The following is an 11,307-nucleotide window of genomic DNA, read 5'->3' as shown; positions in this document are numbered from 1 at the left end:
GGGTGATGTGACGTGGGGAGAAGCCCGGCCTGGGATCCCTTCCTCTCCCCTGGGCCTTTGCAGCTTCCGCGCTGGGCCTGGTTTGTGCTGGGGGGGCCCGAGCCGGAGAGGAGCTTTTCTTCCTTCCCTCCCTCCGTGCCCGGCCGCCCCCAGCTCCCCATCGGGCCTTGGCGCGCGGCCCGCAGCGGGCTGCCTGGGGCAGAGGCGCGCGGGCGCGCACGTAGCGGTCGAACGCAACGAGAGGCTGCGGCGACAGCTGCCCCGTGCTCGCGCATGCGCCAGTAAGACTGCGGAGCCGCGTGAGTGGGCCTGCAGCGGGGGCGAGGCTGCGTGGCGGGCGGGGTGGGGCCAACAGTGCAGGGTAGCATCTCTGAGCCCCTCCCCCTCATGGGGTCAGAGCCCAGGCTCCAGCCCAAGCCTGAATGTCCACGCTGCAGTTTCGGAGCCCCCCAACCCGGGTCAGCTGGCCTGGGCCAGCCTTGGCAGTGCCCCAGTCTTTGACTGCAGTACAGACGTACCCCAAGGTACTAGTAGGGTTGTGGAATAGGTGTGTGGGGTGGGGGTGGCTACACTGCAAGGAAAGGCCAGGGTTCAAACTAAGGTGCAAACCTAATTTCCCCCACCTACCATCTATACACAGATTAAGCTAACTCAAGGCTTGGACTACTCCTGGGGGAATTCCGTGGTATGTGCAGAATTCATGTCCCCTGCAGATTTTGTTTCCATATAGAATACAGTAACTCCTTACTTAGGGTGACCAGATAGCAAGTGTAGAAAATCAGGGTGGGGGGTAATAGGTGCCTATATAAGAAAAAGCCCCCAAAATCTGGACTGTCCCTATAAAATTGGGCCATCTGGTCATTCTATTCTCTCTTAATGTCCTAGTTATGTTCTTGAAAAATGCAACTTTAAGTGAAAGGATGTTAAGCAAATCCAATTTCCCCATAAGCATTAATGTAAATAAGGGGTGGTTAGGTTCCAGGGAAATTATTTTGCCAGACAAAAGACATTATATACATATACGGTATACCTTTTAAATAATACTGTACTCACCAATGATGATTGTGACGCTTGGTTGAAGCAGGGGCGTAGCGGAGTCGGGGCACAGGGGCTTGCCCACTCCCTGGCTAGAATGCTGGGTGGGTGAAGCAGGGCAAGTCCCCGCATCCTGACCCTGCTCCCCAGCAGGAGTGCCAGGCAGGCAGAACTGGGCAAGGCCCCATTCCCTGACTCTGTCCCCAGCAGGAGTACGGGGCAGGCGGAGTTGGGGGAGCCAAACAGTGTTATAAGGGAACATTGCAGGTCTTTAAAGGTGTCTGTTCTCCAATAGGTCAGCGACCTAATAATGAAACAACGTTAACGTGGACGATGTTAAGTGACAGGTTTCAGATTAACAGCCATGTTAGTCTGTATTCGCAAAAAGAAAAGGAGTATGTGGCACCTTAGAGACTAACCAGTTTATTTGAGCATAAGCTTTCGTGAGCTATAGCTCACTTCATCTGATGAAGGTGCCACAAGTACTCCTTTTCTTTTTTTGATGTTAAGTGAGGAGTTACTGTAATATATTCTCCTGGAGTGGCACTGCAATTACACCTTTTGCCCACCAGGGGCTGCTGTGGCACCAGAAGAGTGAGCAGCTGGCTCACACACTGGAGCAGCCGGCAACGGAGAGGGAGAGAGCAGAGACTGCTTTTCTCACGGTGACATGCCTGCAGGGCCAGGTGACGGGGGGGGGCAGTATATGGGATGGATGGACAGAGTGGGGAACATAGGGCTGCTGTGGGAGTCACATAGACTAGGGTTCAGAAGGGCTAATGGGGGATAGACTGGGGTGGGGGCACAAGAGCTAGTGGGGTGATAGCATTGTGCCAGAGCTGAATGGGAGCGGGGTGTAGGGACACACGGGGGGAGGGCGGTGCAGGGAAAGTTGGGGATGGAGCAGATGTTCCTGAATGAGTGGGAGAACCAAGGGGCAACTAGGGTGTGTAAGGGGGAGGCTCCTCAATTCCCTAACAATCTTTCCCCCACCACTTCAAAGAAAAAACTATTTCATACTTCTCCCCGCAGCCACCCAACAACCTTCCAGGTTCGCTCCCAGGATTACTTCCTTCTCCCTCAGCTCCTTCGTTACCCTTGACTCCCCCAAGCCTTTGTACATCTTCTGAGGGGTGTGGGAAATATGTTTCTCTATTGTAGTTTAAATTAATTATTACTCAAAGTTCTATATTAATATGCCTAGTAAGGAATTTGTCAAAAAAACATGTCCTGAATCTTTTTTTGGTGTCTAAATTGTTACAGACAGACTTGCTGATTGGTATTTTGAAATAAATTACCAAAATAATTGAAACTGGTATGATTCTTTTGTTATTTTGACAAATAAAATATGCAGAATTTTAAAATATTGAGCACAAATGTAAAACAAAAATTTGGCACAGAATTCTCCTGGGAGTAGCTTGGAACTAGGGGTGGAGGGTCCAAGCCTGAGTCAAGTGGAGACCTAGGCTTTATGCACTATTGCTTTGCCCACTGGCCTAGTATTCTGGGAGTCAGCCAAAAGTATTCCACAAACCCACAGGCTTACTTCCTTTGTTCTCTGGACAGTCAAGTTTGGTGGCCAGTCCAGTTTTTCTCCATATCGCACCATGAGTGAAGGGTTAGAGCAGCCACATTTAGGGAGGGCACTAGAAAGTCTGGGATATGGGTGGTTGGACTCAGGTCCTCCCCATAATGCACTATAGACACTGGAACCACAGGTTGGGACTCAGAGTTCAACAATTCCTAACCTGGGGTTACAAATGAATGTAGATGCTCAAGCCTCAGGTGAACAAACTCCAGGTCTGCTAACTTCAGGTGTACTAGCCCTGGACTTACATTGCTACATAGACATAACTCCTAGTGCATGAGTTTAGGGTGGGCTGCATCTACACTGAAAAGCAAAAGGCTTGATCCCTGGGTCCTGGTTTGACTCAGGCTTGGACCCTCCATTCCCATGGGGTCCTGGGATGCTGGGTCTGAGCCCTAGCTTAGAAGAATTTGCATGTAGCTGGAAAGGGGGTTAGGCTTGGGCCCGAGTTTGAACCATAGATTTATACTGAAGTGTAAACATGCCCTAAAAAAATCTCATGGCTCTTCATTGATCTCCATCCCTGCTGTGGTAGTGGGGGGTCAGAATGCCCAGGATGGCTATTTGAAGACTTCAGTATCTGCCTCACACCAACCCTGTTGATGAAACAATGTTAAATCTCTCCCTCTACCGGCCTGAGACATCGCCTTCACCCAGCATGCCAAGGATGCAGATCATGCTGCATGAAGTGATTAATCAGAGTGCTGAAAAGAGGCAAAAGTTCAGGCCTTCCTGGGTATTGCAGCAATTGTTCCTATAGGAGCACCAATAAGTCAGGGCATTTGAAGCAAAGTAGAACTTGAGCCTGAGTTGAGAGAGAAAGCTGGACTTTGGCTGTGTGATTACTAGAGGCCTAACCTTGTGGACTAGCCTCAGTGTTACCACTAAAGACAGGGTGTCCATTCCACCCTGGCTGATTGGGTGCTAGTACTGAATAATAGTTGTAACTACACTGTCCTCTGGGGGTGTCTAGTCCCACAGTCCTTGCTACAGCTCACTAATGCAGTGATTTCTGGAAGCCTTCTGGGAACGCAGGGGAATTGTGGGAAAAGGGATTGAACTCTAGGGAAATTCCCATAATTCCCAGCGGGAAGTACATTAAGCCCTAATGTACTGGCAGCATTTCTTAGAGCTTCCTCCCTCCCCCTAAAAGGAGGCTAGAGTGAATGCTGAGCTCCTGCTTGGTGAGCGAGGTTTCCTTAGGAGCTGCTGAAAAACAGTCATGCAATATCAGAGGCAGCTGTGGTCAGGCAGTGCAGAGTGTTCTGGCAGGCCCTGTGGAGTGACAGACCAGCAGATAAGGGTGGTTTTGCTGGAATGGCCAATGCATCATAAGACAGGCTCAAAATTAGTCTTTCATTAGTGAGCACTGAATATAAACACATTGTAGACCTGTGCATAACATGAAACAAAAGGATAAGGGGCAGATTCATCCCTGCAGTGGTGGTAGGCCCACTGTAGGGACACAGGGAGTTTCCTTGATCTTTTGCCATAGAGTAATGATGAATCAGGCCTTATATGTGTCCATATCAATGACACAGCCTCCCTTAAATATGTAGTTACCAAAGCCAAGCTAACAGAAATAATACATTAAAATCAGTCTATAGGCCAGAGTTAAGGTTCTTGTGATGAACAATGCATCTCTTTGTGCTGGATAAGAATCATATGTTTATTATATGGGACGTGTAAGACCCTTAATTATTCATGCCTTTCCTTGCTTTTAACTGTGAGCAGTTTATACATGGTTGGTAAGTACATTGTTCTCAGAAACTTTACCTGGTTTTTGAAACAAAGTTTGGTATTCAGAAGTATGTTTATTGAGTGCTGTCAGTGCATTTCATCCAGTATAGAATATAGTGGAAGACATGGGGCCCTCTCTAGTATCGAGTTGACATAGAGAGAATAGTCCAAAGACTGTTCACATTGCACAGCCAGAGAATGTGGACACCCTCCCGTACTTTCTGCTCTCCTTGGGAACATGATCTCCACACCTACTGGCTCCTTTATTGCCAGTTTGCAGGTTATACACTATCACTTAGGTTAGTTGGGTGTTCTGACACCTTCCTCCATTCAGCAAACACAGTGCTGTGAGCTGCATTAGCTCATGTGTTTGGGGGTGCTGACTCCTTCAGAGATGACACAGCAAAGTGGGAGCCCCAGACTTAGTATTCATCTTGCACTAAGTGCTTTATTCCCTCGATTGTGTAGTTACTCAAAGACAGACAGGACCGTTACAGCAGTTTAAATAAAATAAATTACAATACATAAATAACTTTCCTACCAGCTCTTCTCAGCTGGGGCTGGTGCAGGGGCACAGGCTGGGGAGGATTTGAGCAAGCTTATTCTTATAACAGATCGCTCTAGGGCCAAGTCCATCCTGATGCCATTAAATGGAGCCTAACTTTTGGCTGCGTAGCATTGCCCAATTTAATCCCAAACCTCAGATGAACTGCTCCAGGTGTTCTTCACTTCACAAACCTAGGGGAAGGGGGAAAGACTCCCTGAGAATCAGGAGAGTGAAACCCTGGGGAGATAACTAGCCTATGGGGCAGACCAAGGCAAATTATGAAACGCCAAACTCCGTTTAGGCCTCCAGGGCAGTGGAGACTAAACTGCTACAGTTCCATAGTCTGATTATCCAGTAATAATGCATAAGGGAGGGGGTTCATTCTTGTAGGGGCAGAATCCAAGAGATGTTGACTCCACTGCTGCTATATTAGTGCCTGCACTCTCACAACAGATAACTGCGGTTTAGTGAAGATAACTCTGACCCTTTCTTTCCCCCTATGCACAAGACGCCATCCTATCTAACACAGTAGTTAGGACACTGTATGTTTGTGGACCACAAGGTCTGTGGCCAGGGAATTTATATGCTGTGTCATCCCAGATACTGGATTGAGGATAACAGGTACTTCTCCCTAGCTGATGTAATTATAGAGAGGGTGGTCCCAGGGAGACAGGCTCTAGAGAGAGGGCTCCGAGAGGATAACCTAATACAACAGATGAGCCATACATCTATACTATAACTACAACTTGAGTACTACAATGGTATAGTACTTATTAACTGAAACCTTGTGTCCTTTTACTTTGGTATCTCTTAGACACTCCCTCTGAGGAGAAAACACTGATGGTGTGAAGAGGACAACAGCTAGGTCTTTTCTAATTTTAGGAACTTCTCCTGCCACTGCTCTCACACAGATGCAGCTTTGCCAGGAGTAATTATAGTAGAAGCACTAGTGTGGACCAGCTGCTAACCACCAGATTGTCTACATCAGGTCTGAGCAGAGTTACACAACAAAACACCCACTGTTGCTAGAATCTGTCCAACTGCACCAGGGTGAGACCAACAGCAGGAAAATTTCCTACCACTCTCTGAGTAAGAGGAAGATTGAGTGGAGAGGTCTTCCCAGAGCATGCTTCCACTGGTTTGTCTGATTTGCCAGCAGAGGGCAGCATAACTCTACAGCTGGAATCAGAGTAACAGCTGTGTTAGTCTGTATTCGCAAAAAGAAAAGGAGTACTTGTGGCACCTTGGTTAGTCTCTAAGGTGCCAGAAGTACTCCTTTCTACAGCTGGAAGTGACCTCTGGATGAGAGATTCCTCAGCTAATTAGGGGATAGGAGAATGGTGTTGTTTTGGCTGGGATGGGATTGGTGGTCCTGGTAATGGGGAATGGTGTGGATGTACCTGCACCTAGATGCAGGTGCAGAATGGGTGGGACCCATCTTAAGAGGCAATGCCATCACCTTTCAGCATCTGGAATGAGGTGCTGTTCCCCCACATGAGCCTAGGGACAGCCAGGAGGGGGATTAGTTCTCAGAGGATTCTGTCTCGTCGGTGGAGCCATCGCTCTCTGTATCCACTTTCTGGCGGTGGTGAAGAGGTTTCCAGGGGGAGCTGATTCTGGGGGAGGTGCGGGTAGGCAGGTTCGCAATGTCCCCACTGGAGCCGGCTGGAGTGGAGATGGAGAGCCCTGAAACCTGAGATAGTCTGAAAGAGAAATGACAAACCCCAGGTGGCCTAGTCTGTCATATTCACCCCTTACTCAGCAGCAGGTCTGGAGCAAGCCCAGGATAGGATCACAGATCCAGAGCTGATCTCACAGAACTAGTCCTGTAACACAGGGAGAGATGCTTACAGCAGACCAGGGAACGCTCTGCAGTGGTACCTGGCAGATGGATCCTGTCTGGCTTTTGATTCTGTCACTCCTTCCTCATGTTTCAATAGGTCAACCCCATGCTCTCGGTGTTCCTAAATCTCTGTCAGAAGCTGGGACTGGATGGCAGGGGATGGATTACTCAATAATTGCTCTGCTCTGTTCATTTCCTCTGAAACATTTGGCACTGTCCACTGTCAGAAGACAGGATATTGGGCTAGATGGACCACTGGTCTGACCCATTATGGCCATTCTTAGGTTCCTCTCCCCAAGTCACAGCCTCTACTTCCCCAACTGTCTTGCTATTTTCACCACTGCATGAGACTTGATCCTCCACAATAAAAGGTCCTTTGCTTGGGGTTCTCCACTGCCTCTGTGTCTCCCTGCAGACAGGTCTCTTCTCTGCATTTGAAGACCATCCCAACAACTTAGTCTGCTACACCTAGGAACACTCCACAAAAGGGCCTTTGCTGCCTAGGCTGAAGGACTGCCTCATCAACTGCTCCATTGTCCTATGGCTGGGTGAGAGGAAAGGGGACAGCTCCCAACCCCAGGCTCCCATCATGCTGCCTTGGATCTGCCACCTTCCTTCCCACTCTGGACAACTGCACTTACAAGTTCTCCAATTCCTTATCCATGGGAGGGTCAAGAAGCAGGTCTCCTTTATCTGGCAGAGCCCCTGGAAAACAGCAGCAAGAAAACACTCAATGCAGAGGGTGGCCATGTGGGAACAGGCTCCATGCACAATAGAGTTCAAGGACTCTATAGCATAGAGCTATGCAGTATCAGATCTACAAAAGAGAGGAGGCCCTCCTTCCCACCTGGTCTATGGCTGTACACTGTTCACTGACACAGCCCAGCTCAGCCTGAATGTAAGGCGTTGTCCGCACTAAGGCACAGAAGTCTTTGTGACCTGTGCATGGCACACTCTGCTGATGCGACACAGCCGCCTTTTTCACAGTACAGCCATGTGTCAAATGTGTTTGCACAGTCACACTCACGAGGCTGCCTGACTCTACTGGTATCAGAGCATTCTGAGAAAATCCAGGCAGCTATCCCAGAGTGCTGCAGCAGGGGACAGAATACCCAGAGGACATGCATAGAGAGCAGTACTAGCAGTACATGGGGCATGCACTCTGGGATGTCCTACTACACACAGAGCTGGAGAAAAGAGGACGAGCCAAAAAAGTTACACAGGCACGATTGGGGGTCCCAGCCACTGTGCAAAATAACTGTACAAGGGCCTGGTCCACTGCCAAACACAGCACCCAGTTAGCAGCTATAGTCACTATCAGAGCATTGACCCTGTTCTGTGGGCACAAACCAGCTTTAGAGCAAAGTATGTCACTGACTGTTACACACTCAGGTAGCAGTTACAGCATAGACAGGGCTGAATCTCAGAGACTCAGAAATTTGTGGCTGGGAGAGCAGATTTGTCAGTGCTTGTGGCAGCTCTGAGCTCAGGCCTGGGGCTAAACCATTCCGCACCCCAGACAGCACCTCTAGTATATTCCCAGGGACAGGAAGGCTGTCAGGCCCAACCCTGGTTTTCTATGAGATCTGAGGAACTGCAGATAAGTGGATGGGCCACACTCTGTCAGCAGCTGCTGCCAGGGTGCAAGAGGGATGGGCCCAGTAGGATGGGTCAGAGATCATCTCCCCCATTTCTCACTGTAAGACCAGGATATTGACGAGGGCATGTTAACTGGGGCTGGTATATCCCTATTCAGGATGAGGCATGTGCAGTGTGGTCAGGTGACTGTGCCTGTTGATGCTTCAGGGTTCACACTGAGTTACACTGGAAAGGAGGGCAGCAGTCTGTTAGGAAGTCCCTTCTTCTAAACCTGTGGTTAACTCCCCCCTGTACACAGATCCAGGAAGGATGTGGGCCAGGCCAACACAAAGAGGATAGGAACTGCCTTGCCCTGGCCAGGACACTGCCAGAGCAAAACCCCAAGTATAAACAAGGCTTCAGAACAATTGCAGAGCTGGACCAATGGCTCAGTGGGGTGTGCTCTGCTGTGCATGAAACCTAGATGCCACAGTCAGTGTCTTTGGGGTAAGTGCTTTATACTACTATGTGGGAGATCTGGATTTGGTTAATAGCCCTGGTCTCTTGTTCCCCAAGGAGGCAGGGCCTGGGGATTCATGCACTCCTTTATAGGAGCCTTGTCAGAGGCATTCAGCTACTGCAGTGATGGGCACCAAATAAGAACCCACACCAACGACAGCTGACCCTCAATTTATTCCAGTTTGGGGGGCCCCCACAACCACCAGAGAAGCCAGATGCTCTAGTGCTCCTGTCACCATGACCGAGAAGCCCAGGAGTGCTCCAACCTGCTGCTTGCCATGGGCCTAATTAGAAGAATAAGTCAGATAAAGCCTGGGCTTGTTTCTGCATTTGCAGAACATGTAGTGAGGTCTCTGGGGCACTTGAATTACTTGGGAGAATTGGTAAATAACTCTCAAAAGGATTCATGAATCAATATTGACACTGGAGTTAGGCTGCAGATTCCAATCTGCCTGACAAACTCATCAATGGTGCCCCAGCCAGAATAAATCACTCTAATCCCCATCCCTATTCTACTAGCCCGGCAGCTTCCTGCGAGGCCCCAGTGAGACTAAAGAACACAGGGCCCTGATTGAAAGCTCCTTTGCCTCTGAAGCTCTCGCCTGGAACTGCCCTTGCTGCAGGGCATTGGGGAGCCTGTGATCCCCTGCAGCCCAAAGACTATTCAAATCATCATGCAAGAAAGCTTAAAAGACAGTAGGAGAAGAATCCTTCTTCCTTGCCAAGATGCTGCACCTGTTAGACTTGCGGCTGCTACCCCTCCCATGAGAGGCCTCAGCAGGAGGCTGGCAGGGGGCCAGAGGCCAGGGCTGTGTTAATGGAAAGGAAAACCCACAGACTTTGAACAAGGTACAATGGAAGCTGTGGGCAGGGATTTCTCAGCCCATCTGTTTTTTTTCCACCTTGCTGGAAGTGGATTTCATAGAGCTAAGGGGAAAAAGCCTTGCTTGGTGCAATCCAGGCATCACCTTCTCCAGTGAATACACTGTTTTCTAAGTCTGTTCGCAGAGGGGATTGCTGGGTTGTATTCATGTCCCTTTGATATATAATCTCTGTGTTGTTTTTTGTTTGTTTGGTAAACAGCCCTGCCTGAGAGGAGTATTCACAGGTCAAATGGTCTGTAGAGGGCGGAGGCTCAACCAGGCTCAGCTCTCTGCCAAGACACACACCTGTGAGAAGGAGCAAGCATTTCAGGAAGGGGAAGCTACTTTCCCCTGAGGCTCTTCTCTGAAGTATGGGGACTATTGGAGAATCAACCCTGGAACTAGAGGGAGAAACTGTCCAATAGGATGGAAGTCCTGTTGATTGGGTCTCATCATGTGAAGACTAAGAGGTGGAAAGCCCCAGGCATCCAGATATTCCTCCTAAGCCCTGAGACAGCCTTGGGGTTACAGGTTCAGCCTGTTAAACTCAGCCAACAAGTGACCTCTGTTCACTTTTGCGGAAGGGAAGGGGAAGCACAAGCAAGGAACAGGGGATCTGCATGGAATAAAGAGTTTGAAACCTATAAAAATGAGGCATAGGCAAGGAGCAGTCCAGTTCCCCTGCTCTTGGATAACACTGACCTGCGCATCAGAGGAATGGGACCGAGCTGTGAGAGGCCATGTGCTCTGCACCACCCAGGGCTGACACTTTACAGCCAGCCCCCTTCTTCCCCTGGGTTCCAACCCAGTCTGGTGCAGAATTCTCCAGCAGCTTCAAATATGTTCACAATGGGAGGATGTGACAACATTAAATATGACCCTGAACAAGCCAACCAATTCAGTTTCCCTTGTGCCTTTTTCTGACAATAAATTCAATGTATTTTACATAGGCCCCACATCTTTAATATTGCACAGGTTTTTGAACTGACAACATATAACTGCCTTGGAGGGGTTATTTGGGAAAGCTGGAGGCTCAGCAGTTGGGGTGGGAGACAGTTGGGAAGGTCTGGGAGGCAGTTTGGTCTTTGGCCCCAGGGAGGTATTGGGGATGAGGATGCATTTTTTTCTTCCTTTTCACTTGTAGCCAAAGATGAAGATCATTTAACATTTGGGGGAAAGGAGACTTGAACTCAGTTCCCCACCCTAGCAACTTCTGAGAACAATGAGCGGTCTTACTCGCCCCCGATGCACTACTTGTGCCTTCCAACATGAATGGATAAACACATTAAATTAGATGGATATTTCTGTTAAAATGATCAGCAAGTAAATAGTTAACAGTACTGCTATTATCGGTGTCAATGTCAACATCTCAAATCTCAATACTCCCTAGACCTATTGTTTCAGGCATTCTGCAGACTCAGACAGATGTTGCTGCATCAGACTATGTTTTCATTTGTTTCATAAGGTTTCATTTGTGACCACAAGGGAGGGAGACCTTTATTTTCAATGATAATTTAAAATCTGCTGCATGATTCTACAGAAAATTCCACAAAAAATGCAGAACGAGGAAAAACCTAGGGCCATATCCACAGGG

At 48.8% G+C, this 11,307-nt stretch overlaps 1 protein-coding gene and 1 long non-coding RNA gene across 8 annotated transcripts in view; one reads left to right on the top strand and one right to left on the bottom strand.

Annotated features, from left to right (window-relative positions):
• LOC140912915 (uncharacterized) lies at positions 1 to 10,804 on the top strand. Of its 3 annotated transcripts, XR_012159416.2 has the most exons (4): positions 1 to 1,721; positions 8,651 to 8,838; positions 9,370 to 9,699; positions 9,934 to 10,804. It is a non-coding gene; the product is annotated as an uncharacterized LOC140912915 (long non-coding RNA). The 3 variants fall into 3 exon arrangements; XR_012159415.2 differs by lacking the exon at positions 9,370 to 9,699 and having other exon boundaries at positions 1 to 1,700; XR_012159414.2 differs by lacking the exon at positions 9,370 to 9,699.
• The window catches only part of CSTPP1 (centriolar satellite-associated tubulin polyglutamylase complex regulator 1), a 145,953-nt gene continuing 139,431 nt past the window's right edge, over positions 4,786 to 11,307 (bottom strand). For all 5 annotated transcript variants that reach the window (XM_073348271.2, XM_073348274.2, XM_073348273.2 and 2 more), the window contains 2 exons: positions 7,395 to 7,458; positions 4,786 to 6,613 (listed from right to left, as the gene is read on the bottom strand). In XM_073348271.2, the coding sequence (XP_073204372.2) occupies positions 6,433 to 6,613; positions 7,395 to 7,458 (245 nt within the window). In that variant the 3' untranslated portion in view covers positions 4,786 to 6,432. The remainder of the gene's footprint in view (positions 6,614 to 7,394; positions 7,459 to 11,307) is intronic.

Source organism: Lepidochelys kempii, chromosome 6 (genome assembly GCF_965140285.1).
Source record: "Lepidochelys kempii isolate rLepKem1 chromosome 6, rLepKem1.hap1, whole genome shotgun sequence".
Classification (NCBI taxonomy): Eukaryota; Metazoa; Chordata; order Testudines; family Cheloniidae; genus Lepidochelys; species Lepidochelys kempii.
Note: the sequence above shows the minus strand (reverse complement) of the source record. Positions and strands in the feature narration are given on the sequence as shown.